Here is a 26,308-nt window from a genome sequence, read left to right on the forward strand (position 1 = left end):
ATCTGAAGTTTTCAAACAGTAAGATCAGCAAGCAAAGTTGCCTAGGTCATTGTTCGGCTACCCTCGGCGCGTCGTGAGGTCAGCAGGGCAGGTCGGGTATTAAAGTCCCCCACGTACCAAAAAGGAAAGAGTCAAAAGAAGAAGGTGGGGTTCATCAACAGGAACACAACAATTGAAAGGCAGGCACAAAGGTACACGAGAGATTCCCTATGCCGGAGCCGCACAGACCGCATTTTCAAATTGCCGGACTCTAATTGGTCGGTACAGCAGGGACGTCATTGCGAGTTCGCACCGGTCACGTCCCGTCCCGTGGATCTTTTGTTGGTTGGAGATCAGAGAAATTCACCTCTCTTCAGTTGCGGGGAAGGAAGGGAACAAAACATAGCCTGCAGGGGAATGAAAAGAACTGAAGTGACCTTCTTCCTGTGTACAGTGGACTACATACAGTGGACTCTTGATAGTTAACTTTGACGCTACGAAGTCGGATCTGCTGAGGCTGTTATACACTAGACATAGGTACTAATAGCATCGCCGGTGTCGTTGCCAAGGTCTCGGTCCAACGATTCCGCTCGTGATTTTTTCGTTTTCCTACGAGGGTCTTACTTTTTCTTCTCTTTCTTTCCTCTGTTTTAGATCATTGTCTGGCTCAGATACCTCAGAGTGAGCAGCTTGTCGGGAAGGGATTGATATTCCTTGTTTATACCCATTATTCTGACTTTGACATACTGTACTACAGTCAGTCAGGTACGCATCCGACTCCTTCCTCCTGTCCTCCGTTATCGTCGACTTGTCTGTCTTCAAAAGTGGAAAGTTCATAATGTGACTTACAATCATATGATGTTCGCTGTACCAGATTTGTTTACTCCACACACTCCTCGGAGTCATACAGTCATTAACTTTCCCCCCTCTCTCTGTCTCTCTCCGATTTACTCCTCCGCCTGTTCCCCCGATATAATCAGTCCCAGCGACCAAGCAACCAAACCAACTGGCCGGGCATACGCCACACAGACCCGACGCCCATAATATACAATGTCGACCTCCGCACGCATCACGTCGTGCCTCTACCGGCGGGCTGGTTCCGCCGGCACCACCACCTCGGTACAGGCCACCCGCGGCCTGAGGACCCTCTCGACACCCACCATCAACAACATCTCCCCCGCTTCGCGATCCACAAGGAGACCCAATGTCGCCCGCCAGTCTTACAACCCTCTCCTAAGAACACGACAAGCCGCCGCCCTCTCGACGACAACCCAACGCCGTTTCGCTGATGTCGCTGACGACGCCTTCGACCCCAACAGCATCGAGCGCGAGAGCGATGAGGTCGACGTGTGCATTGTTGGTGGTGGTCCCGCCGGTCTCGCCGCTGCTATTCGCCTGAAGCAGCTCGCCAACGAGGCCGGCAACGATGAGTTCCGCGTTCTGCTTCTCGAAAAGGCCGGCGAGATCGGCGCCCACACCCTCTCCGGTGCCGTTATCGAGCCCTCCGGCATCAAGGAGCTGATTCCCGACTGGCTCGACGAGGAGAACCCGAACCGCTTCACCGGCGCCACCCCCGCTGGCGGCGACACCATGCGCTTCCTGACCGAGAAGCGTGCCTTCTGGGTTCCCACCCCGCCGCAGATGCACAACAAGGGCAATTACATCGTTTCCCTTTCCGAGTTTACAAAGTGGTTGGGTGAGCGCGCTGAGGAGGTCGGCGTCGAGGTGTATCCCGGCTTCGCTGCCTCGGAAGTTCTCTACAAGTCCGACGGCTCCGTCAAGGGCGTTGCCACCAACGATCTTGGTCTCGGCCGCAATGGCAAGCCCACGGACCGGTTCGAGCGCGGTATGGAGTTCCACGCCCGCGTCACCCTCTTTGGCGAGGGCTGCCACGGCTCCCTCTCCAAGCAGGTCATCAACAAGTATGACCTGCGCCGCGACAGCCAGCCGCAGACCTACGGTCTCGGCGTGAAGGAGGTTTGGGAGATCCAACCCGAGAAGTTCAAGAAGGGTGAAATCTTCCACTCCATGGGCTACCCGCTGCCCGCCAACACCTACGGCGGCGCCTGGATGTACCACTTTGGCGACAACCTCGTCTCCATCGGTCTCGTCACCGCCCTCGACTACCCCAACCCCTGGCTCTCCCCTTACGGCGAGTTCCAGAAGATGAAGCAGCACCCCTTCTACCGCCACTACCTCGAAGGCGGCAAGTGCATCTCCTACGGCGCCCGCGCCCTGATCGAGGGTGGTTTCCAGTCCATCCCCAAGGTCGCCTTCCCCGGCGGCGCCCTTATCGGCGACTCGGCCGGCTTCGTCAACGTGCCCAAGGTCAAGGGCACCCATAACGCTATGAAGTCCGGTATGCTCGCGGCCAACGCCGCCTGGGATGCGCTGCAGGACACCAACGACTCCGGGTCTGTCTTCCTCTACTCGTACGAGGACTCGCTGCGCAACTCGTCCATCTGGAAGGAACTTAAGGAAGTCCGCAACATGCGCCCCTCCTTCCACTCGCCCCTGGGTCTCTACGGCGGCATCATGTACTCGGGCATCGACGCCTTCCTCCTCAAGGGCCGCGTGCCCTGGACGTTCAAACACAAGGTACGCGACCACGAGGCCACCAAGCCGGCCGACGAGTGCGAAAAGATCGAGTACCCCAAGCCCGACGGCAAGATCACTTTCGACATCTTGACTAGCGTGTCCAGGACCGGCACCAACCACGAGGAGGACCAGCCCGTGCATCTCCAGGTTGAGGACTGGGATCAGCACACCAAGGAGACGTATCCCAAGTACAAGGGCGTCGAGAATCGGTTCTGCCCTGCCGGTGTGTATGAGTATGTGGAGGACGCGACGAAGAAGGAGGGCGTGAGGTTTCAGATTAATGCGCAGAAGTGAGTTCTTCCCTCCCCATGATGCGAAGAGATGAGATGAGGAACCAAGGAGTTTTGCTAACAGAAGTGTACACAAAAATTAGCTGCATCCACTGCAAGACCTGCGACATCAAGGCTCCCAACCAGGATATCAACTGGCAGGTACCCCAGGGTGGTGAGGGTCCCAAGTACTACATGACATAAGGAATGTCTCTCTCTTTTTTCAAGCAAGGGGTTCTTGGTTATGTATTATATTATATCCGTTTCTTGGGTTGGTGGTGCCTTGATGCAAAAAGCGCGCTTTGGATAGAATATTCCTGTTAGTGTACTCTGCATAACAACTCGAACAAAAGTTTTGGGCATAGGCAATTGATGATGATGATAATGATGATAATGGAGGATATATTGAAGGGGATCACATCTGAAAATTTGATCGTCGTTTTTCCATTCGAACCAGCACTAGCGTTTATTGATGTTTATAGTAGATAAACTAAATGTATATCAGGTGCGTCGCCCTCTTTTGGGCGCATCTCATTGAGAAAGGGACGGACAGACAGGAACATGCGTTAAGGAGGCAAACAAACAATGGTGGGTGGGTGGTGGTGGTGACCGTCCGATAACTAACACACATGGAAAGAGAGCTTCAAGAGTTGGATCAAGGGTACTTGACTGTTCTTGATTATGGACTTATATAAACCCAAAATTTACACTACCTAGCTTTGTATCTCTGTGCTACCACATCAACGAAGTATTATCCCGAACTGACAATCCGCCAGTCGTTGTCCAGATTTCGAAAGCGTCCGTCTTAGTTGACTGATTTTGTCGAGGTCAGTTTCTGAAAGAGGGATTGAAAAAAAAAAAAAAAAAAAAAAAAAAAAAAAGGAACATGAATGCCTGAAGGAAGTTCACTATGTAGGGCACTCGAGATATGTTGACATTCAAGACAAGGAAGAACGGATCTTCGAGCCTTCACATCACGACTGTGCTGTATCTAGCGAGCGGAGAAAAAAAAAAAACCTTCAAACTCCAAGCATTATGAACGTAGGCCATCCCGACTTCGGGCATCATGTTTAGTATCAACGGGGGGAAAAAAACACTCTGCGCAAGAAGGCCAGTCCCAAGATCGTGGTCCCCCCCCCCCCCCCCCCTCGCCTCGATAAGTGAAATAAAAAAACATCTTCATACTCTCCGAGAAAGTTTGACTGCCTTGTAGACATCAATCATGAAACTGAAGAGTGAAAATCTCAGTGGGTTACGTAAACATGGATGATTTACAGTTCGCGGGCGAGTTTTTAATCGACTTTCCGTATCCGTTTCCCCGACGACGAGTTTTAGCTACCTGTAATAGTTCGCGACAGGTTTCTAATTTTCTTCTCGCGGGGATATGAATTACGTGATAGTAAAGGGAAGAGAAAAAAAATTGTGGAAAAAGGAAAGTAAATAGAGGTACAGAGTTAAGTTGAAGAGAGATGAGTGATGAAGTTGTTGAGAAAAAAAAAAAAAAAAAAAAAAAAAAAAAACCAAGTAGAAAGGTGAAGAGAGAGGTAAAATGACAGGTGAAGAAACGGTAGAGGTAGACATGTAAACTGGAGGGGTTGACGCAAAGGGAAGATGACGAATCCGTAAATAAGAGAGTCAGATACATGTAGTCTACTGTGAGCTGACAGCGATCTAACAAGTAGGTACCTATGTAACGGCTTGGTAATCAACCTTTAGGTCTTCCAGCTTCCATTTTGTTAATGTGCTTATAAAGGTATGCTGCTCACTCACAACGATGTCTTTTTGCTTCGCTGCACACTTTAAGCTGAAAAGAACGATCTTGATAATGCTCCTGAAGGCCATCGATGGACGGGTGAACATGAAGCTGAAGCATACCTACCCGCAGATGAACAAGACACCCTCCCTCCCTGCCTATTGAGAAAGTCAAAGTCAAGCTGCCTGCCCTCCCACTTCCCCCCAAACCTTGATCAATCATTAGTACCTAGTCGTGATCCTCTTGCTGATAATGATGAGCGAGTTCCTCCATGTCGATATACATGGTGATATGTACATACATAGCCGATAGGATGAGGTTATCCGCTCGAAACAACCCAGCCTACCAGCCTGCCAGCCAGCCCACGTGCACACGTGGTTCGTTCGTTGTTACTAAAGATAAATCTTTTCTCCCACCAAGCAAGTACCTTATCCTGACGACAACCTTCATGATCACTGTCCTGGACAGGCCTCCACGTTGTCCACGCTGGACCCTTTTTTTTCCCGTTAACCCATGTCCGCGATCCGCGGCTCCAGAGGTTGGTCCAGAACCATCCGGAACCTCACTCACCCTGTTCTGTGAACGTGTCAAGTACACTATATACACTTACGAGGAGGAAGCGATGTCACGTTATTTTTAGCCCCCCCCCCCCGTTCAGACAGACAGTCCAGCTGTCATTGTTCGTTCTGCTGTTCTGTTGGGATCACTCAGTGAGTGAATGACTACATCGATGTCATGTGTCAGAGCTGCAATGCATGGTACATTATAAACTATCCGGCATCGGTACCCAGTTGTTCCAGATCACACGAGACAAAAGGAAAAGGAAATGGATAAAAACGATTACCGCGATATGAGCATCACAAAACATTAACCAAATATGTAGAGCCTGAAAATGGTATGACCCATCGAAACATTCTGACGATTATAGTAGCAAACTCAACAATAGAAAAAAAAAAAAAAAACGCGTGAGTATGTATGAGCTGGCGATGTTCACACACCGCGACTGGCGGGTTGTGATGAGCAGCAGCAGGCAGTCGGTGAAGATACTTACACTGCATACACTACATTATCAATCTGCAGAACGACGGAGTTAAGTTGTCAAGGAAAAGAGACGATGGTACCGAAAGAGTTGCAGCAAGATGGATATGTCATCGAGTCTAATCAGGGGTATCAATGAAATCTGGACGCGCTCATTCGCGTCTTCCAATACGGCGGTGAAACCAAGCACGACGCGGTTTGTACATAGTTCAAGCAGCTACCAATCTTTGACCAATCAGCTTGCGATCGCACTGGCGGGGAACCAACAGCGCTCACAGCTGGGCTTTCGCTTTTTGCACTGTTGGCCGGCGCGCTTTTTGGTGGGTGGTGGGTGGTGGGTATGAGCGGGGTGAAGGACGGGAATGAGAGTTCACATTCCACCGCTTTCTGTTCGTTTCTCACTTGCTTTTGCTTGGAGAAGACATTTGTAACAACATGAACAACAACACGAACAAGGTTAAGAAGATATTACCGTGCTAAAATAGTGCTTGGAACTTGCAAGTTCTATTACGGCTAGACTTCTGTCCTTGCGAGATTGTTTGTATAGGCTTTAGGTTAAAAAGAGCGGCCATTGCGTACACAGTACACAGTACACCACACTCGCTTGTGAGCTGCGGTACTTACCAGAAATTACGACTTTGCAATTAAAGGCTCCGCCGCAACTGTGCCGTCGGGTCCTTTGCGACATTATTGGCTGACCACTTGTGTCCAATCAATTGCGGCAGTTATGCAACCCTTTGCCTGATTCTTATGCAACTATCTCGCAGGTGAACTGGGGCGCTGTCGCCTTTTTGTGCACTTTCTTTTGATTACTTGGCAATACCATTTGCACAAACTTGCCTACACCCGGCTTACTTCCCACCTTGATTTGTTTTTTTTTTCGCTTTTGTTTCCTTCCAACAAGCACATCACCACAAACGGCCGGGAAAAAAAAAAGAGATTGTAGGTGCAACAGGTTTCAATGCAAGGCGTTTGTAACAAACAGTAACGACTGTTGACACGACACGACTGAACTTCGGTGTCCGTGGTACCCGACATCCGAGGCAAATACGGGCATGGCGTGACCTGGGAGTCGCAAAGGGGGGAAGAAAAGGAAGAGAAGCCGAAAGAAAAATTTGCGAGTTCGGAAGGGAAACGAGTTTTTTTTTGGTGATTTTCCATGAAAATCGCTGGGGCCGGGCACACGTTATGAGTCATAAACGAGGCTCGTGGTCTGAAAACGCAATCTGACAGGGATGTGAGGCACTATCCACGGCAACGAGCCAATCCAGACCCGCCAAATTTTGACACAGGTACCGGTACAAGGCTCGACACGGCATCCGACAGGACTCGCAGCCTGATAAAACATGTCAAAGCGGGCGAAAGAGGGAGGGCGCGCTTACCTTTGGTGACGCTTACGAGGCTCGCTTTGTATCGCTTTTGTTTTGCCCGTGATGATCCCGTCCCTCCTGGCTTTGAATCTCGTTGCTTTAAAAAGCAGGCTTTTTGTTGTGTCGTGATCAAGTCCAACGCGTGCAAATGCGTGCCGCGCCATCCCATCAATGACGAGAACTTTGCTCTGCCAACTGTGTTTGATTGCTCATGTCGCTGCACCACCTTTTTGCGTCCATTTGAGGTGTGCCGGTAGCATGCCTGCGAGTCAGTCCTTTTCCCCTTTCTGTCTGCGCGCTGAACCTGGAACTGTGAATGCTGTTTTATGTCGGTGCTTTTGTAACTCCTGGTTTTGGGGATGTGGCGGAATGGTTTGGCAAAATTCGGTACCCGAAGCAAGAAAGCGAAACCCGGTCGGTTTCGCAGTCATCCGCTAAACAGGCAGCAGAGTGTGCTGAAGTCCTGGCAGTGTCGGATGTGTTGCAGGCGAAGTTGCAAGCGCCATGTGGAAGTTGCGGTGACCAAATGTCGAGAAGCTATTCAGCTGGATTGCGGTGCAGCAGTTGCGGTTGGTTAGATGAAGTCCACTGAAAGTAGCCGCCATGAGAAACGAAATCAAGAGCCGAGGAAGGGAGGCCTCGAAGCGGGAAGTTGGAAGTTGGTCCAGTTTGCGCCGAGGCCGATGCCATAAATCGATAATGGGCGGGAGATCGATGTGTGCTGAGCCAGTTGAGATCATAGGTTGGTAATCAAGCGAGAGCAAGCCTACCTCTACCTACCTCCAGAGGTAGGTGAGCAACCGCCAATGCGTCGCTTCTCGCTGTTGTCGAAACAGAACCGCCGAATGGAATGACCGCCCACCACAGGCCCGCGCAACGCCCAAAAGCACCGAGGAAGTGGCGACGCAAATTCCCGGACACAACACGAGGAAGTGTCGGCTGTGCACTAGATGTCGAATAGATGGATGGATGGATGATGATTGATTGAACAGCCATGATGATACGCCGGGATAGATGTGAGACCATCAGTTGATTGATGAAGCTGAAGGACAACATTCAAGGCATGATGCGTCCAAGCGCCCAAACCTAAGCCGAACGATAGAGTAGCAAAAAGGGAGAAAGAATCGTTTCCTGACCGGTTCGTTCCAAAAGAAAAGCGAGGAAGGAATAAAATGGTTTCAGAAGGTTGCTGTTGTGACGAAGAGTGTGTGGCGAGGGTTAACATATTACGACATGCTGGAGGCCGTTCCAGCCCAATACTTGGCTTGGCAACAGCAGGTTTGTCGGATTTGGGGTTGGTGGGGGAGGGGAAGGATGAGAAAGGGCGCTCTGGCTGCTGAACAGGGAGTGGAGAGCAGGAGCCAGGAGAGAGGACAGGGTCAGACAGAAGTACCGGTACATCGAGGAAGCCTGCATGTCTGGGTGGCTCAGGAGGCGGCAGGACGGGGTGAGGGAGCATGAGCGAACAGGCAAGAGAGATAAAAAGGGCCAATAAAGGCAGCTGATTGGCCGCATCCGGCTCACAGTGCGGCGCACCAAAAAGATAACGACCAGGGGACCCGCCGCCACAAGATTAGCGTGGGTGCCTTAGGCGACATAGCGTAGACTGGGCCGAAAATTATAAGTAGTGGGCGCTCCCTCCAACCCATTGTTTCGAGAGTCTCGCGCGGAAGTCCCGACCGGCCCTACGTATCCGATACCTGCGTGCGGCCTCGATTTTCTTTTCATTTTCCCCACCACCACAACCACCACACCCCTCATCTCCAAATCCACTTCCATCCAGAGAAGCTCAGCCCCGTCCGCATACACGCATCACACGCATCGTCGTCGTCGCTGTTGTCACGGGTATCCAGAAAGAAGAAGAAGAAGAAGAAGAAGAAGCAGAAGATCCAACGAAGCACAACCAGCACAGCATCATCCTGCTGTCGTGCGTTCAACGTTTTACTCTCAATCATCTCTCTCTCTCTCTACCATCCGCCGTCACCGTCACTGCGTTGTGTGGGCGCATCTCTCTCATTTAGGTTTAGGGGTTAATCACAGTCAGTCGGCCGTCAGACAGGAGATCCGATCCTCTTCCGGACAAAGGAAACACATAACCGTCGCCCTTTGCCTGCAAAAGAATCCGACCTCCTCCGTCCGCCGTCGACCTACTTCGTTTTAGGCGTCGAGGATAATAGAAGATTCAGTTCGTTGCACAGGCCACAGTGCATCGCTTTACCATCTCATCATCATCTTGCCTTAGCTGTCCCGGTTACGGTCATCCATTGCCGTGAGCTGTTCCAGAGTGAACTACCTGCGTTCCGACGTAACAAAGGGAAGCCATCAGTCACTTCGACATTCGTCCACTGCCGCCTACCGTCAGGTCGTCAACGCATCACCGTCGAACCACCGCGACACATATCCAATCCTCTTGACGCATCGTCGATTGCAAGAGGTGCCTACCAAGAGTGCTTGTCAGGAAAGGAACAGAAGTGTTGGGGGAGACATTAACTTGTTCATCTCCCGCATTTGGTAAGCTCTTCTTAGCTCTCGCTCTCCTGCCCGTCCCGTCCTTTGCGTCCACACCTTGCCTTTTTTGCACTGGGTTGAGTCGAGGTTCAGTTGAGCCTTGGTGGCAACTATTTCATCCCATCCCATCCCATGCCATTGCATTGTCCATTTGGTGGTGAATAGGTGGGAGGTGCTATTTCACCACGGTTGCCCCACTATCCAGTGACAAACCGGCCCCTCGAGCCCCCCGCCCACATATAAAATAACCATTTCTCGCGCCGTTGGAACTTTTCCCCCAAACAACCACAAACTTGCACTTGGCTTTTACACAAACCAGCCTCTGCACATCTGCGCAATCTTGCACCGCACTTTCGCTCATTTACCAACTTTTTTGTTACGGTAATTCTAATACAGCGCTGGTCGCAGATCTGTTCGAGAACGCAGAAATCCAAGTCTCAGACTCGCGCTCAGATTTGATTCAAGATGGATGCTATCCAGACCCACCCGTCCAACGCCGCTCAGGCGAAGGCTTTCACTGCGCCCGGTTCCCTGTCCTTCCCCGGTGCGGCCGGCGAGCTCACGCCGCCCACGTCCACCGCGAACAGCGACAAGAGCGCCGCGGTCAATGGAGCTATCGGTGCGCAGGCCGCCAACGGCAATGGGGTGACACCCGCAACCCCCGCGGCTACGCCCGCAGCGAACCAGGGTCCCACCAGTGGCATGACCCCTACTCTACAGTAGGAAGACCTTGGCTTTTCTTTTTTCCCTCAAGGGGCTGTGGGCTGACCCAAACAGGAACATCGTCGCGACGGTCAACCTCGATTGTCGTCTTGATCTGAAGACGATTGCCCTGCATGCGAGAAACGCCGAGGTACGTGACGGGTTGGATTGCGGGGTCCCTTGAACTTGTCTGTCTTGGCCATGGTTGTCTAACAGCCGCAAACAGTATAACCCCAAGCGTTTTGCTGCGGTTATCATGCGTATCCGTGAGCCCAAGACCACTGCCTTGATCTTCGCCAGCGGTAAGATGGTTGTCACCGGTGCCAAGTCCGAAGATGACTCGAAGCTTGCGTCGCGCAAGTACGCTCGTATCATCCAGAAGCTCGGTTTCAACGCCAAGTTCACGGACTTCAAGATTCAGAACATTGTCGGTTCTTGCGACATCAAGTTCCCCATCCGTCTCGAGGGTCTTGCTTCCAAGCATCACAACTTCAGCTCATACGAGCCCGAGTTGTTCCCTGGTCTCATCTACCGCATGATCAAGCCCAAGATTGTGCTTTTGATCTTCGTCAGCGGAAAAATCGTCCTTACCGGCGCGAAAGTGCGTGAGGAGATCTACCAGGCCTTCGAGATGATCTACCCTGTGCTTCAAGGTTCGTTATCATATGTCTCTCATTTTCTGCTGTGTTCATTGTCACTAACTGTTTTTCTCCAGACTTCCGCAAGGTCTAAAGAGTCTTTTCGAAGTTCGCACATAGTGATCATCGTCATGCCGCCGCGTGCAGCAGCACAACACCTCTCACACAACATGTCGACAACTGTAATTATACCCACAAAAACACCTATCATGATTTCACGACGAATCTCACCCATACCCAAAAACCGAAAATCACTTTCTTGCGACTCGCGGTTTGCGTCTACTACGACCATCAAGCGGAGTACGGCGCTAGAGTCGACAGGGAGAACCATTGTATCAATGTCCTGTCCATTTTCTTGCGGTTACGTCATCATTTTATTTTCTTCAGCAGCATTGCAGCGGCGTTCAGGTTCGACAAAGAAGGAAGAAAGAGCGGTATTCTTGCTACGTTATTTCAAGTCGGGGCGGTCATTTCCCTCTCGGCGATTCATAAAACAGCCATAGAGCAGATCGCGCGTTGGGGGGAGAAAAGGAGAGTGGTCAATTGTAGTGTTGACTGGCGACACAAATGACACAAATACCACGCGCTAGCGGGTTGATGTTGTCGGCGGCAATGTTGCGCAGGTCGATTGCCGTTCACATCCCTTTTTTTTTTCCATCACATCTTCTCCTCACATACCCACTTCTAATGGCAGATGAGGGACCTAACCTGGGGAATGAAGGAAACAGGGGGTCACTGCGAAAGATGAAGGAGAAGGAGGTTGGCTTTCTGCGGGTTGACGTTTGAGTTGGTCACCTGAAGAAAAACATTAAAATAACCACTACCGATACCCGAGATCAAGTCTGGCATGACAAAAAATATCAGCCGACAGGTCCAAAGGGGTCGCAGTAGGAACAAAAACTCTGGCGGGTGGGAGTTATTCTCACTTGCGCAACCATCCCGCTACATAGGGAGAGGTGCAACTTTGCTTGGCATTTATGACGACGCAGTGTGTGTTGCGTTCGTTTTGTTTCGTGGGTTAACGTACCAATCCACTGCAATGCCAACATTTATTTCAATGTCTTGTCCTCATGCAAATTTTCCGTGTTGTGTGTCGTGATGTAGCGTTTTGCTTACCTGCATGTGAACATTTCTTTGCCCCTCCGTAGTTGGTGTGCCCCTCTTAGTTGAGTACAGCCGATGTCCTTTCCAACTCCGTAGACAAGATCAGTCCTGGGACTCCGCCACGGCTACCATCCTCCGTGATCACGGTCTTGATGGCAGCATCGCTAGCGGGATACCTCCAGTTCCACTTGCCCACGAACTCTGGCGGACACTGACCGGCGATGACATCGGCAATCTTCTCGCCAATGACCGGCAGGAACTTGAACGCATGCCCACTATCGCCCGTAGCCACAAACAGGCCCTTGTATTTGGGGTGGTAGTCGACGATGAAGTCCGCCGTCGGGGTATCCGAATACCAGCAAATGCGAGTCTTGCTAAAGGGTCGGTCGCGGAGCGAGGGGAGGGGTACCATCTCATGTAAAGCGCGGCGGAGGTCATCGGCGCCTTCGGTGGGAATTTGCAGCGTTGGGTCTGTGAGGGTGGTCAAAGGAAGAGACACAGCCGCTGCCGGTGTGGTGACGAAAGACGCGAGCGGTGGGACGGACAAGGTCGTGGGATTCAGGTAGCCGTAGGCATGCCGGGCGACCTTGAGAACGCCGTTCCTGGGTGGGATGACGAAGAGGCCTGTGGAGAGGTTGAGGATGACGGGCATGTGGGCCAGCTGAGCCTCTTCCTCGGGCGTGAGGTCAATGTAACCGAGCACTTGGCCAGTGGCGATGGCTTGTCCTGTCAGGTCGACGAGACGGCCGGTCCAGGCACCAGCGGAAACCATGACGAGGTCGGCGGAGAGGACGCGGCCGTCTGAAAGTCGGGCGCCGGTAACGGTGTTACCAGACACTTCAAGATTGGTCACTTCGCCGGCGACAAAGTTGATACGGCCCTCAGCTCTGACGCGCTTGTAGAGCCAGGCCATGGAGGCACCGGCGTTGGCCCAGCCGGACAGACCGTTGATGTAGCCCCAGGAGCCGGAGGAGCCGCCGGTGCCCAGGGCTGCCTTGATGGCGTCGGTGTTGGGGCACTCCTTGATTCGGGCGGCAAGCTCGGGGTCACTGGAGGCGAGCGAGAGCACGTTGGCCCAGCTAAAGCGGGCGTAGTCCATGCCTGTAAGCTTGGACTTGTCGATGACGCTGGTGCCAGGTGCCACTGGTGTTCCCGGTGGAGGAGCTGGTCCGTCAGCGACCACGAGCAGGCCACTCTCGGAGTAACGTCCTTCTGACCCGAGGTCATCGGGGTGGGTTTGTTGACGCCATTGAAGCTGAGCTTCGGCGGCTAGGGCAGCGTAGGCAGCATCGGGATAGTCGGCTCTGATGATGCGGCTGGTGTCGACACTGGCAGCGTCGGGAGCGGGGAAGACGTCTGGGTTAGACGGGTCGGCCCTGTCTACGACGGTGATGGTGGTGTTGACGAAGTCATGACGGCGAGAAAGGGCATAGGCGGTGGTCAAGCCAAAGACGCCAGAGCCGATGATGAGAATGGAAGAAGGAGGAGAAAGAGGAGAGGAAGCGGATGACGACTGCTGGGGTTTAGGAGGAGGAAGAGAAGAGGAAGGAGCTGAGGGAGTCGCCATCGGGAAATGAAGGAGAACAAGGTTCGACTTGGCAAGAATGGAGCGGCAGGGGACGTCAGAGGACGAAAGGATCAACAAAAGGACCGTGCCAGCTGAGGGGGTCTGAGTGGTCTGAGGTAAGTAGAGGTAGGTAGGGTTGCGCAATGCTCGCGCCTGTCGGGTTTGTGGGTGTGTGTGTGTGCGTATGTGTGTCTGCTGCTGTGTGCCCTGAGTCAGTGCAGTGTGTGGAAGTGGTTGGCCGTGTGCTGGCACGCTCAGTCTTTGTTGCCGGTCCAAGACTGTGCAGAAAGAGCAAGAATGTGATGTTTCACATCAGGGGGTAGAAGAGAAAAGAACCAGGGAATTATTTGAAACCTGCAGATAACGGAAGAAAAAGGAGCGGCATTTTTAGGAAATCCATCAATCCATCAGTGAGACCGTTAGACTACACTAGTAGCCCAAGAGCCGGAAAAGGAGGCAACCTAGAGGATGAAAGGAACACTAGACTAGGGTGGAGCGATAACAAGCGCCGGCGTGTGTTGAGTTGGGAAGTCGAGGGGATCAGCCACTCGAGCGAGTGAAAGCATACGATTTTGGAACTGAGGAGAAAGGGTCCAGTTTCTAGGGGATATGACCGCATGGCGGGCGCGGAGCATTGCAGTGACCATATCAAAGAAAGGGCGCTGCAACTCCAGAGAGGTGGAGTCTTCTTTGATGAAACGAAGGAACCTCAGTGGTTGAGGGAAACGCGGGGAAGACAAGCAGCTTGTGACAATTCGCAGACGACGAAGGAAGGGCCACTTGATGTTGGTTCTGGCAAGTTCCAGTGTCGTGAAAGAGGAGAGAAGTCGGTGAAAGAAAGAGAGGAGAGAGCGACAAACAGAGCAAATGGAAAGACTCGTAGTTGAAGTGGAAGTCGGAAGACGGAAGATTATTATTTGATGTTGAATTGCAAGAGGACAGCCCCAAGAAAGACATACGATGGCGGAGATGCCGTAAGGCCCTGATCGGCATCGTGCACACTCGGGGCGTGCAGAGGGTTTTCAATAAATTTAGGTGGTTTGGTTACAATGCAAATGGATAACCTCTTCTTTTATTACAGCCGCCTTCCCTTTTTCGTCGACGCCCGGGCCTTTTTTCGTCTCTGCACGCGAGGTTGCCAAGACACGATGTATCTTTTTCTCCACCATATCCACCTATAGGCCAAGCACCAATAGAAATTAGAATTTCGTCTGCATGCGCACCCTTATTGATGGTTTTTTGGTATTTTCAACAATGGTCCTCAGACCAGTATTTTTGAGCTCGTGCAGAACACCTCGTGCAGACACCTCGTGCAGACGACGATACTTTCTCTTCGCCCCACCCAGAACTCCACACCTCCCAAGTACCCAACACCGCCTGCACGCCCCAAGTGTGCAGGATACCGATCAGGGCCTAAGCTGAGCACTGGCCAGGTCTCTTTTTGGGAATCCCTTGCTTGCTGCACTCGCTGCAGGGCATCGACAAGCATTGCTGACGACTCTGCCACTCCGGCACGCCGGCGCCGATATTCGAATTGGTTGCCGGTGTTGCCAGCTGCTTGGATCAATTCGAGCATGAGAAAGTGCGAAAGAATAGTAGTTGGATAGGTAGAGGTATTGACCAAATGGCCAGAGAGGGAAACTGTCCCCGGTCGTGCATCACGACTCTGCAATTTGTGTGATCATCAGATCACGAGACGGCGGGTGGTGGCAGGCATCGTGAGGAGTCGACATAAATCAGTACGAGTCCAATCATGATGTTCTGGTCAATAAACGACCTCGGAGTTCATCATCTGGCAAGCTGTGTTGACAGTTGCCCATTTAATGTTATCCACTTGGCAATTCGAAGCCAGATGCCCCCAGAGCTCTGTTCGAAAAGTTCAAGTTATTGTTGTTGTCCGCTTTCGCACAATGTCCGCAGCCGAGTAACAGGTCGCACCATCTTCAGAGGTTCTGAATCCAGTGTGAGGACCTTTTGGTTTTAAGTGGCCGGTCGAGCCGCAAAGTTTACACTAGAATGAAACAGACGACGAGAGGACATTCCAGTTTGGAACACAAATTTCGACAAGTTCAAAGGTTGAAGATCAACTGCTACTTACATAGAGGTACTCTCGATACTTAGGTACCTCTACGGTAACGACTGTGAAAAGAGAGCTTGTAAGATACACGTACAATGTCTCCAACTAGGCGGTTGTTCCTTACGTTCCTGTAATATTACATGGCCCTACCATTCGAGTCCCCCCACGGGTCACCCGCAGCTAGGTACGTACGGGCCTAGCGCCCTCGCCTAGAGGTAGTACCTCTAGTAGCGTACTATCACAACGGGGAGAGCCACTCTGCGGTGCGTCGCGCTTTCGTCGCTCCACGTCCCGTCCCCAGTCGCATCAGGCATCAGCACCTTGCTGACCACGAAAAGCCAGCACCGTGATTATTCGTCGCAGCCAGCCATGCCCAATCGATAACATGTCGTCGTCGTCCAAGAAGATCGCCGAATTTCCTGACGTGGAGGCGAAGCTCCAGAGGGCCACCAAGCAATCCGCATTCGAGCGCCAAAAGGCAGAGGCAGAGGCCAAGCGCCGCAGAGAAGCTGCTGAGACGGCCGCTGTCTACGAGGATTTTGTCAAGAGCTTCGACCATGATGACAGTTCCGAATCACGACCTCCAAACTCCCGATACGGCAACGACCGGCCCGAGAGGCCAACCCTTGGTGGACAGCCGTTTGGAGGAACGGGCAAGAGACACTTTGGCGTCAACAGTCTTAAAAGTGGTCCCGGCAGTCTAGGACCTCCTCCAACATCGTTCGGAAGGAAGAGGTCCTACGATGATTTCCATTCCAGTCGCCAAAGGCCCTACGAAGAGTCTAGGTCAAGACTAGGGTTTGAGGAGAGGGAGAGAGAGAGGGATGGCGAGAAGAGCTCTTTGCCCGTGTCCAGGGTTTTCAATGATAGTGACAACGAGGAGGAAGCGACCGTTAACGGCCGCGCAGAGGAGAAGGCCATTTCGAAACCCACACTACGTCTTTCCAACCTCCCGCCGAGCACATCGCCAGCCGTCATCAAGGCGCTCATACCACCCAACTTGACGGTCGAGAACGTCAAGTTTGTTCCACCATCTGGCCCACAAGGGCCGGAGCGCAAGTCCATTGCCGCCATCGTCACCTTGTCCAAGGAAACACCCGCAACCGAGATCGATGCCGCCGTGAGCGCGCTACAAAACCGTTACCTTGGCTATGGTTACTTTTTGTCTTTGCACAGACATCTTTCATCGGCCGCCATAGCGTCGGGCTTGACGGCCGTTCAGACTTCGACGACAGTATCACATCCATTCGGCGCAAAGCGGGTAGAGGAAAAGCCAATCGGCCATGGTCCGTATCACGGAGGCTATGGACGCAACTATGCCCCTCCATCACATTATGGTCCTCCAGGGTCCGCTATCAGCAGAAGTGGTCTGCTCCATGTCCCCGTAAAACCTCCACGAGACATTAGGACACTGCGCATGATTCACAAAGTCGTCGAGTCCGTCTTGGAGCACGGACCCGAATTCGAGGCTCTTCTCATGTCTCGACCAGACGTTCAGCGAGAAGAGAGGTGGGCATGGATTTGGGATGCTCGCAGCGAGGGTGGCATATGGTATCGCTGGAGGCTATGGGAGATCGTCACGGGCTCCCAGGCAAAGAGGGGAAAGCCCAAGTATGTCCCACTCTTCGAAGGAAGCCACGCGTGGAAGTCGCCCGAGCCCCTCGCCTACGAGTATACAACATCTGTGAACGAGATTGCCTCGGATTCGGCATACGACACGGACGAAGAGGACGATTTCGAGGACGAACAAAAAGAGCACAATGGGCAAGAAGACACATTCCTCAACCCCATAGAAAAGGCCAAGCTAGCGCACATGCTAGCTCGGCTGCCCACGACGCTGTCCAAGATCAGAAAAGGAGACATTGCCCGCATCACTGCATTTGCCATCACTCACGCAAGTCGAGGCGCCGATGAGATCGTCGACATGATCATTTCGAACGTCGAATCCCCCTTCTCCTACACGCCGGCCAACCCCGACCACCAACAGCGCTCCCGCGAGCGCGAAGGACAAGACGGGAATAACTCCCGGGATCCATCCCCCGTAGCAGACGACAAGGACAAGGACAAAACTAACGACAGCACTCCCGACCTTAGCGCGGCCCGGCTCCTGGGTCTCTATGTAATCAGCGACATCCTCTCCTCCTCATCTACGAGCGGCATCCGCCACGCCTGGCGCTACCGGCAACTCTTTGAGACCGCTTTACGCGCCCGCAAGACGTTTGAGTTGCTGGGTATGATGGCCGACAAGCTCAACTGGGGCCGCTTGCGCGCGGACAAGTGGAAACGCAGCGTTGGCCTTGTCCTGAGTCTATGGGAGGGTTGGTGTGTGTTCCCCATCGAGACACACGAGTTCTTTGTCAAGAGCTTCGAAAACCCGCCTGCACTGAAGGCGAAGGAAGCGGAAAAGGAGGAGGCGGAGAAGAAGGCTGCTGCTGCTGCTGCTGCTGCTGCTACGGGTGGGAAATGGAAAACGGTAGATGGGCCTGCTGCTACTACAAATCAGGCCAAGGCTACCGGTTTCTTGCCGGTGTCAACACTTCAAGAGACATCTACTACAGCCGAGACGGAAGCAGGGACAGAACCTGAGTACGTGGAAAGGATGCTGGAGACGGGTGATACGGATGGGGAGCTGGTGCTGCCGCCGAATCATATGCAGTACAGTTCGGGAACGGATGAGCTTTTTTCGGATGATGATATCGATGGGACGCCTGATGATGACTTTATGGCCCTTTTACGGAATCTTACTACGACGGATGATGGGGATGTGGTCATGGGAGAGGCCGTGCAGACATCAGCACCAGCATCAGCATCAACGACAGATTCGAAGACAGTGGAAGTTAAGTCGGTGGCTGGATTCCAGATATCGGCGAACAAGGCTGCGCCGACAAAGAAGCGGATGCGGGCTGTTGACATGTTTGCTGGGTCAGACTCGGAGGGGGAGAAGTAGTAGATGATAACTCGCTGTCCGGAATACAGTACACCCGGAGGTGGTTCGAGGTGGAACAAGCATACACAACCCTTATTTCCATGTCCATGTCTAACCCTCAACTTGCAATTACCAACGCAACGTTCAAGGTTTTCAGCAATTTCTTGGCTTTAGAGGTACTGTTCCCACACTCAAACGCCTGTGCAGTCGGCGCGGACGTGTGCGTGTACACACACACACTACGTACTTTTTGGCAAAACGGACCATCGAAACGAAAGACGGGGATGAAGAAATTCAATTATTCTATTAAAGAAAACTAGTGTCTTAATAGTCCCAAGTACGGTAACTCTCGATCTCAAGTTCGTTTTCTTTTATTTTTTTTTTATTTGGTAGAGATATAAGCAAATGAAATCTCATCGATGGTCCGTTTTGCCAAAAAGTAGTGTGTGCGCACAGGCGTTTGAGTGTGGGAATGGCAGTCTGACTGCGGGATAGATGCAAATTGGGAAAGAGTACCCCGGTACAAGGATAGCTTAGTCACCAGGAAATAGCCAATGAAAACATGCTCAAACTGGTCCTACAAGACCGAACCCCCCACCACCAACCGCCCAGTCCACACCATAACCGATGCCCATTCGTGATCCGGGTTTCAAAACATTAACATTGAAAGACGGCAGACGACGAGCCTCGAACAGCGCCTGTTGGACCCTGGCGTCTACGGCTGCACTGGTACAATCGCCACCGCCTTGCTCGTCTGTCTGCATCATCCTCTTGGACTTCTTGGGAAAAGAGACGCGGGTTGTCTGCCGAAGAGAAGTCAGTCAGTCGTTCCTTCCTCGATCACAAGCCGCAGTGAGGCTGTTTTATTAGTCAGAACCGAGGGCAGGGTCGGGTAGAGGTAGGCAGTCACTACTACCCACACTACCCATAGCACCAGTACCACAGAAGGAGCTTTGGTTAACATGGAAGTGTAACATCAGAACCGAAGTGCTGAACTTGATCGTCCCTTGCTTTGGCTGCTACTACTACCTGCTGCATTCAGGTTGCTCCCGTCCCGGGGCACTGTCACTTTGACCTGCCGTAGGTTGCCGCTGCCATCGTCGGTTCACGGCCAGACAGACTAGGGGGAACCTTCACTTGTTAGAATCATATGCATTCTCAGGCAATCTTTTACTTTTGACACTCTCCGTTACGGGCATACATACATCTCTACTCGAGGATTCCCGGTGACAGCTGCCAACCGAATCAAGAGCTCTCATCGACAGGACCTCCACAAGACATCAACCACAGCCAAAGAACATCACTTGGAGGATCTACCTCCAGCCGCCAAAATGCCTATCATCAACGGCCAGAAGATGGCCTGGTAAGTCAATCTTCTCATTTACTTTAACCCCCTTCTTTCGTTCTATACTCGTTTGTTTTGCCATACCGGAATTTGTTCTCCCGCAGGCAAAGGGCACCGGTGTGCCGTCGCACCAAACTCATCCGTTCGCTGCCTTCCGAAACCAAAGCTAGCACCGCTAGTCAGACATACATCTTCCGGACTCTCTTCTTTTTTTGGTTTTTTCTTTCTTTTCTCCCTTTCTTAGGCTGACATCTCTCTTTTCACCCTTAGTGCGCCATGTATTCGCGGCCATCGTTCGACAAAATGCACTCATGCCTCCGAGCGCGTTATGGTGCCCGTTAGAAAACCAGGACGGCCCCTAAGCCTTTGCGCTTGTCCAAACCGGCCTCCAAACTGCTCTTGCGGAGGTGGAGGCGTGAAGGTAGCGATTCCCCGAAAGCAAACGTGCGGATGTGGTTCTGTTCATGGTAATTCCACAGAAGACCATTCGCCTACGGCCGCTGCCCAAGGCATCCCGGCGCCTCGCCTTCATGCCTCTTCATCAACCCCGGCGCGACCTGGTGCAAGGGTGAGCAAATCGGGTTCCATATCGAAGCCACATTCTCGGCATCAGTTGCCGACGTTTGAACTATACTTAACGAAACTCGGAACACAAAGTCAAAGTAGACCAGCGTCTCAAAGCAGTCCATCGACCTGTTGTGGTGGTAGTCGTGATTTACAAGGATCTCAACTGCGTGTTAATGGCTCTATCGCTATGCCTCAGTCGGGTTACGGACAGTCTTCCGCAAACCCTATGCAGTTCAACGCTCAACCTGCTTTACAGCTTAAGGAGCAGCAACAACTCCCAACGTCCACAGGCGTGCCCTCTGATTACCAGACCGTCTTTCGGTATCCAGAAGAGTATGGCTCCTGGAACCACCCTCTTGACCCCCAAACCTACCAACAAATGATCCACCAAGAGGCCGCTCCCGCACAGGCAGCCCAGCAAGGAGCCGACCTCGGCCTTGGTCTATTCATGTCTGGTGCGGGAGGTGATGGCACTGGCACAAGCCACGAATGCACTTGCGGTCCTGGCTGTCAATGCATCGGATGTGTCGCACATCTTTACAACAGTCCAACCATTCACTATGTCCAGGACGCTTATAACCTCAACATTGCTAGTTTCATCGGCAGTCCCGCTGGTAGCAGCCATCACAGCAGTCTGGACTTTGCTGCTACTGTTGGGGTTCAGCAACAGCAACAGCAAAAATACCAAATCAGCAGCCCTATTCGTGGTTCTCGAACCGTCCAACAGCAGCAATCTCAGCAGCAACTGCCGCCCGACTCGCCAGTCGAGGCCCAGACGCCCAGCGACGCATCAGGTACCCCTAGTAGCGAAGAACAAAACCTCTCTACGAAGGACTTTTGGTGGGCCACCATCCCTTTACCTAACTGTGCCGGCGAGTCTCTATTTTGTCCGTGTGGAGATGATTGCGGCTGTGTCGGATGCGTCATTCATGGGAAGGTGGTGCCTTCTTTGCTCGGTGGTGGAGAGGCGTTGGAGCAACAACAGGTGTATGACGTAGGTCAACATCAGCAGGTTCCAAGCCAGGGCCACGAGGCTTTGATGCCCATGTCGGATGGATTACCACAGGGAATGATACCTAATGGCCCTTTGGGTATGATTCCCCTCACCCAGCGGATAGGGGCGGTAGGCATGAGTGGCTTGAGCGCTCTACACGGTGGGGACATGAGCAGTGATATGAACAACGCGGTGTCTAGTCCTCGCACGCTCCATGCGCCCTTTGGTATCGACGATATCCTCAGGGCTCCTGCCAGTGGCGGCGGCGGTGGTGGTGGCGGAAGTTGTTGCGGAGGCAGGGGAGCTGGTGGTGGTGGTGGTGGTGGTGGTGGTGGTGGTGGTGCTGGCAGAAGCACAGAGGTGTCCGTCCCTTAGGAGGAGGAGTAGACCAAATTTGATTTGCCCAAGCTTTCGACGAAAGATGGCGAAAAGCCTGATGAGCCGGTTCGAGGCGGAGAGAAGAGAAAACAAGACAAAACGGATGAGACAATAAAAAAACCTAAGTTGGGAAGATGAACACCTGTTGAAAGTGGACATATACGATTCGCCACACCCGGATTCGAGAAACATGGATCGCAGGTGGTAGCAGGTTATCGAAAGAGAAGGACGGTAAGCGAGCGGTTGGCACAAGCGTATACATATATACCCATAGCTATTAGCTGGAAAAGGACAAGGCAAGCGATAACGTAGTACATAAATATATAAGGCCTTGATGGCAATTCCCCTCTCACACTTTCCTCTGAGAACTTGCCGCCAACTGACGACCAAGTAGCTCACTTACTGAGCGCGTTTATTTATTATCCCCAAGATCATATCTTCCAAGCACTGACAGCAGCGTAAGCGTAGCATTGAGCAAGATACCCAGGGAAGGCACAGTGATCACAGTAGCGGCGTGAGATCGTTATTGGACCCGTTGGAAGTGATCAGATCAGCGCGCGCGTATTTGAGCAAGTAGAATAGCTGTCACTCAAGAATAAATCAAAACAGAGCACGCTTTAGGCCTGCAGTAAGGTAGTTCTAGTCGACATGAACATGATGAATCCAGCCTAGAGTAACAGCAGCAGCAGCAGCAGCAGCAGCAGCAGCAGCAGCGGTAATTTCTGTACCACATCCCGAAACAAGAAAAAAAAAAGGTCTGATTGAATAGGAAAGATATTCCCAGAGTAGATAAATGTACAAGAAGTTTAGAGGTAGGTAAATAGGTAGGTTAATATCCCTTCCCAGCGGGTAAGAACATATGGAAGAAAAAAGGAAAAAAAGGGAAAATAGAAACAAGAAAGGGCGTTCAACGCTCCAAAAAATAAAAATAATTAATGGTAATACCTATTCCAAAAAAAAAAAATCCAAAAAAAGAAAAAAAAAAAAAAGGAAGAAAAAAAAGAACCAAGAAAAACTTCGTATAACCGTATGAAGTTCCCGTATTCCCAGTCTCGTTGTTTTTTTTTTCCAATGTTTGTGTTGTCGTTCATCGTTGTTCAAGAGACTCTCAGACCAATTTTTCCGTCCCTCTCTCTCCCGTTCCGTTCATCTGTGATCATTTTGTCTCTTATATTATAGTCTGTACCCCATCATCTCAAAGATGCTGCTTCTCTCTCGTTCGTTTACAACGCGTCCTCGTCCTCGTTTCTCCTTGATGACGACGATGATGAGTGTCTAGCCTCGTGATTCTGATTCTGACTCTGCCTCTGGCTTGGATAACTCGCTAGTGCTGCTGGTGGCTGTGGTTCCATCCCCGTCTCATACCGCTGATAAGGCGGCAACGCAGTCGACACGGAACTAACATCCGACATGGAAATGGAGTACCGATCTGGTGATGGCGGGGTGTGAGTGTGAGCTGTTGTTGAGGTCGTATTGCTGCTGCTGCCGCCGTCGTAGCGGAGTTCGAGGTTCAGACCGCCGGTTGAGGCGGGGGCGTAGTTGGGGTTGATGTTTCGAGAGGACGGTGTGGGTGTTGTGCTGCCGCTGTGAGGATTCGTGGGGATATCGGGGTATATGAAATTCGTTCCGGGCCCGCCGGCTCCCGGTCCCGAAAAGGGTGGTAACGCGGATTGCTGGAGGGAGGGGTTATGTCGGTGGTGGTGGTGGTGGTGAAGTGGCTGTCGTTGAATGAATGGGTATTGTCGTGAATTGTCGCTTGATCCGTCTGCTGCTAGGGATAAGTAATCGGTCTTTTCACCGCCGCCGATGCCGCCTCCAATGGGGGCTGATATCCCTTGTGGTTGTGATATATGTGAAGATAGCTGTTGAGGTAGCGGATGATTCAACGGTCGTTGAATTGTAGGATACTGTACGCCATCTGCTGCTCCATCGGACGCGAGAGCTAGATAGTCGCCTTTCACCGGTGTGGGTAGGCTTACTCCTTGCGGTACTAGAGGTACATTTCGAGGGAAGTCATAGAGGTTCTGGTGTTGTGGTTGCTGCTGTTGGCCGTGTTGAGTCTGTTGTTGGTTCGGTCGATATTGTGGCCCGTCTGCCAACAAAGCAACTTCGGGGCTTAGGATGTCGTTTTCGGCGAGGGGAGGTAACGTTCCCTGTGTTAAATTTCGTTGATGGTGGCGTTGTGGTTGATGTTGCTGGTTCGGTTGGTATTGTTGATGTGGGATGTTGTTGTGTGACTGATGAGCACGGTATTGCGGTCCATCGGCTACCAGGGCTGCCCCGATATCTATCTCGCCTTCGTCTATAGGAGATACTGGGGCAAAATTTGCAATTGCCCCTCCTGGCCGGGAAGTATTGTTGCTCCTGACGGTGCTCACGGATAGCTGGCGAGCTGGTACTGACACGTTCTGGTTCACAGGTCTTCGTGGTGGAATAGCGTTGGACTGGATTGCGCCGGACAGATATGGACCATTTCCGGCCGCCGTTGAGGACGTCATTGCTGTCACGTTACTACGGATCGAAGCGGTGCGGGTGATGACACCCTCACTTGACGGTCCTGATCGGTCGGGATGTGGTCTCGGGGCTTCGATGATTTGAGAGGAAGCATCGCTGTGTTTCGATTCCAGGGTATCGGCACGTTCGAGGGAGTTAAGAACTTCAATGCACTTGGAATTTTCGGTGTAGTTTCTCTCGAAAATTCGTAGAACGGTAAGAATGATGGTGGCGATGTAAGTGAAGCTACACGGTTTTAGTTGTCGTGGTTCGGTATAGATGGCAGCGAGATGATAAAAGACAATGGTAACTTACACAAGTCCAAGAGCAATAGCATAATACGACCGTTCGAAAGCGCAAAATTTGTCGAGTTGACCCTTCTCTCCAACAGACCCAGAGGCAAAGCCAGGCGTAGTAAAACCTGGTGGAGGTATGTACACCTTGTGATGATCCTCCTCTTTGGTGGTAGCCAATCCACTGCAGTGAGATGGAAGTCCAGCATTAGCAAGTAGGGTGATGATTGCTAGATCAACCCCGCAAAAGATGATATCACCCATAACAAAAGTGAAAAGCCAACCCGTCTTCCTCGATCGATGGCCACTATGTTGAATGAAGACGACGAGTGTAGCATAGACAAGGGTCATACAGATCTACCCGTGATGTATGTTAGCTGACGTGTTCTCGGCGATACAGGAGAAAGACTCATACAGAGAGCTTACCAACAACTCCGGGATGAGCATGCTTTTAGTCAGTTGAAGGTGTCCGTTCTTGAGGACGGTTGCAGTGACGAAGCCATTCGTGGTCGCTCCTACCAGAGCGGCAGCGATCTGGAACGCCCGCATGACTACGAGCCATGATGAAAGCTCCCACGCCATGGCTGCTGGCTAGGCTGGCAATGACGAAGCCTGATGTGAGTGATACGAGTAAATATGGTTGGGTTGGGCCGCTTATCCCAACAGCCAAGATAAGCAATTGAATGTCAAGAGACAAAAGAGGTAGATATGATGCGGAAGGTCAGATTGTTTTGTTAGATGCTTGAGACCATCAAGGTTCTAACCACACGATGTGAGGTTTGTATGAAGGACGGGACTAAGATCGATGATCCGGCGCTTGAGAAGGGATGTGGGGGAGTCCAGACTGAAGAAACTTGACAGCTGAAGGGAAGTGCCCTGGTAAGATGAATGGACTGATGGAGAGGCTGTGTTGCCCTGTGCCCCCAAAGTCGAGAGGTCCTGTCCCACTCGAGATAAAGAGGCCATGCTGACTGGTCTGGATGGTACGGCCCAACCGGTAGTGGACTGCCACACACGGGAATTGCTTATACATGGATATACTATGTAGGGCTCTTCAAGTTCCATCCGCAGCGCCAACGGGGCAAGTGATGGAGAGGTCCGGCCAGAGTGAAGTGCCGAGCGGGCGAGACCGAGTAAGATGGGCCTTTGTGCCGTGGTACAGACCCTTGGCTGCACCTCAAGCAGTCCTGTCCATCGCTGCCGTGTGAGGTGCATACTGTATGGTAGAGTGGCGATGGTGGTGGTAAGCTCGAGAGGCTGCATGCTGTGTCACTTTCGGGAGTTTCCTTCCTCGACGATCGCACATGAAACAAGCTATGTCTAGTTCCGAAGAAACTTCTCTGGGTAGGAGTCCTAGCAGATTTTTCAAGCTAGAAATAGATGAGGGCGTGGTAAATGTTGAAGAGAGGAACATATAAAAGGAGGCCGCGTCATCGTCAGAAGCTAAGTGGGAGAAGTGGCAGGCATTCCCAAGCGTTACTGCGTACACTAGTAAAGCCACAGCCGATGGGGGGCACAGCCCCGGGCTTCCTTTCTAGTGGATGACAGGGGTTCATCACAACGTCTCGATCAGGGTAAGCGGTGCCTGACGGGCGGGCAGTGAAGGTTGGCGGCTGGCGAGCCAAATGTCAAAATGCTGATTCCAATGTCACCACAACCAGGCAACAAAGACAAAGGAAAAAAAAGACGAATTACCCTTTCCCATCTGT

General features: G+C 52.0%; 7 protein-coding genes across 9 annotated transcripts; 4 read left to right on the forward strand and 3 right to left on the reverse strand.

The window, feature by feature from the left end:
- The first annotated feature begins 405 nt into the window (after window positions 1–405).
- On the forward strand, window positions 406–3,310 carry NCU04768 (electron transfer flavoprotein-ubiquinone oxidoreductase). Its single transcript, XM_955124.2, has 3 exons — window positions 406–744; window positions 854–2,867; window positions 2,951–3,310. The coding sequence occupies exons 2-3, from the start codon at window positions 1,030–1,032 to the stop codon at window positions 3,048–3,050; spliced, it is 1,938 nt and encodes a 645-aa protein (XP_960217.1). The 5' UTR covers window positions 406–744; window positions 854–1,029; the 3' UTR covers window positions 3,051–3,310.
- Window positions 3,311–6,446: 3,136 nt separating this feature from the next.
- NCU17074 (hypothetical protein) lies at window positions 6,447–8,104 on the reverse strand. Its single transcript, XM_011396780.1, has 2 exons — window positions 7,788–8,104; window positions 6,447–7,728 (listed from the first exon to the last, which is right to left on the reverse strand). Exons 1-2 carry the CDS (start codon window positions 8,061–8,063, stop codon window positions 7,624–7,626), a joined length of 381 nt encoding a protein of 126 aa, XP_011395082.1. The 5' UTR covers window positions 8,064–8,104; the 3' UTR covers window positions 6,447–7,623.
- Window positions 8,105–8,668: 564 nt separating this feature from the next.
- Window positions 8,669–11,926, forward strand: NCU04770 (TATA-binding protein). The gene is made up of 5 exons (XM_955126.2): window positions 8,669–9,518; window positions 9,924–10,234; window positions 10,293–10,368; window positions 10,444–10,870; window positions 10,933–11,926. Exons 2-5 carry the CDS (start codon window positions 9,981–9,983, stop codon window positions 10,947–10,949), a joined length of 774 nt encoding a protein of 257 aa, XP_960219.1. The 5' UTR covers window positions 8,669–9,518; window positions 9,924–9,980; the 3' UTR covers window positions 10,950–11,926.
- Window positions 11,209–14,493, reverse strand: NCU04771. Of its 2 annotated transcripts, XM_011396606.1 has the most exons (3): window positions 11,972–13,580; window positions 11,782–11,889; window positions 11,621–11,697 (listed from the first exon to the last, which is right to left on the reverse strand). In XM_011396606.1, exon 1 carries the CDS (start codon window positions 13,524–13,526, stop codon window positions 12,018–12,020), a length of 1,509 nt encoding a protein of 502 aa, XP_011394908.1. In that variant the 5' UTR covers window positions 13,527–13,580; the 3' UTR covers window positions 11,621–11,697; window positions 11,782–11,889; window positions 11,972–12,017. The 2 variants fall into 2 exon arrangements, with proteins under 2 accessions (XP_011394907.1, XP_011394908.1); XM_011396605.1 differs by having other exon boundaries at window positions 11,209–11,889; window positions 11,972–14,493.
- Window positions 14,494–15,889: 1,396 nt separating this feature from the next.
- On the forward strand, window positions 15,890–18,956 carry NCU04772 (coatamer subunit protein). Its single transcript, XM_955128.2, has one exon. It carries the CDS (start codon window positions 15,989–15,991, stop codon window positions 18,548–18,550), a length of 2,562 nt encoding a protein of 853 aa, XP_960221.1. The 5' UTR covers window positions 15,890–15,988; the 3' UTR covers window positions 18,551–18,956.
- A 197-nt stretch (window positions 18,957–19,153) lies between these two features.
- On the forward strand, window positions 19,154–22,167 carry NCU04773 (hypothetical protein). Its single transcript, XM_955129.2, has 3 exons — window positions 19,154–19,427; window positions 19,510–19,892; window positions 20,145–22,167. Exons 2-3 carry the CDS (start codon window positions 19,861–19,863, stop codon window positions 21,808–21,810), a joined length of 1,698 nt encoding a protein of 565 aa, XP_960222.1. The 5' UTR covers window positions 19,154–19,427; window positions 19,510–19,860; the 3' UTR covers window positions 21,811–22,167.
- Window positions 22,168–22,503: 336 nt separating this feature from the next.
- NCU04774 lies at window positions 22,504–25,914 on the reverse strand. 2 transcript variants are annotated; one of them, XM_011396607.1, is made up of 3 exons: window positions 25,026–25,914; window positions 24,622–24,956; window positions 22,504–24,552 (listed from the first exon to the last, which is right to left on the reverse strand). In XM_011396607.1, exons 1-3 carry the CDS (start codon window positions 25,179–25,181, stop codon window positions 23,037–23,039), a joined length of 2,007 nt encoding a protein of 668 aa, XP_011394909.1. In that variant the 5' UTR covers window positions 25,182–25,914; the 3' UTR covers window positions 22,504–23,036. The 2 variants fall into 2 exon arrangements, with proteins under 2 accessions (XP_011394909.1, XP_011394910.1); XM_011396608.1 differs by having other exon boundaries at window positions 25,015–25,914.
- Between the last annotated feature and the right edge of the window lie 394 nt (window positions 25,915–26,308).

Source organism: Neurospora crassa, linkage group VI (genome assembly GCF_000182925.2).
Source record: "Neurospora crassa OR74A linkage group VI, whole genome shotgun sequence".
In the NCBI taxonomy this organism is placed as follows: Eukaryota; Fungi; Ascomycota; class Sordariomycetes; order Sordariales; family Sordariaceae; genus Neurospora; species Neurospora crassa.

Bases quoted from the DNA above. Each gene is read 5' to 3' on its own strand.
- NCU04768 (XM_955124.2), top strand. From the start codon at position 1,030: ATGTCGACCTCCGCACGCATCACGTCGTGCCTCTACCGGCGGGCTGGT. The intron at 2,868-2,950 runs GTGAGTTCTTCC...CACAAAAATTAG, and splicing joins TTTCAGATTAATGCGCAGAA to CTGCATCCACTGCAAGACCT.
- NCU17074 (XM_011396780.1), bottom strand. From the start codon at position 8,063: ATGTTGTCCTTCAGCTTCATCAATCAACTGATGGTCTCACATCTATCC. The intron at 7,729-7,787 runs GTAGGTAGAGGT...CAACTGGCTCAG, and splicing joins TTGCTCACCTACCTCTGGAG to CACACATCGATCTCCCGCCC.
- NCU04770 (XM_955126.2), top strand. From the start codon at position 9,981: ATGGATGCTATCCAGACCCACCCGTCCAACGCCGCTCAGGCGAAGGCT. The intron at 10,235-10,292 runs GTAGGAAGACCT...TGACCCAAACAG, and splicing joins GGCATGACCCCTACTCTACA to GAACATCGTCGCGACGGTCA. The intron at 10,369-10,443 runs GTACGTGACGGG...AGCCGCAAACAG, and splicing joins TGCATGCGAGAAACGCCGAG to TATAACCCCAAGCGTTTTGC.
- NCU04771 (XM_011396605.1), bottom strand. From the start codon at position 13,526: ATGGCGACTCCCTCAGCTCCTTCCTCTTCTCTTCCTCCTCCTAAACCC.
- NCU04772 (XM_955128.2), top strand. From the start codon at position 15,989: ATGTCGTCGTCGTCCAAGAAGATCGCCGAATTTCCTGACGTGGAGGCG.
- NCU04773 (XM_955129.2), top strand. From the start codon at position 19,861: ATGCCTATCATCAACGGCCAGAAGATGGCCTG. The intron at 19,893-20,144 runs GTAAGTCAATCT...TTTCACCCTTAG, and splicing joins AACGGCCAGAAGATGGCCTG to TGCGCCATGTATTCGCGGCC.
- NCU04774 (XM_011396607.1), bottom strand. From the start codon at position 25,181: ATGGCGTGGGAGCTTTCATCATGGCTCGTAGTCATGCGGGCGTTCCAG. The intron at 24,957-25,025 runs GTAAGCTCTCTG...CATCACGGGTAG, and splicing joins TGCTCATCCCGGAGTTGTTG to ATCTGTATGACCCTTGTCTA. The intron at 24,553-24,621 runs GTAAGTTACCAT...AAAACCGTGTAG, and splicing joins GCTATTGCTCTTGGACTTGT to CTTCACTTACATCGCCACCA.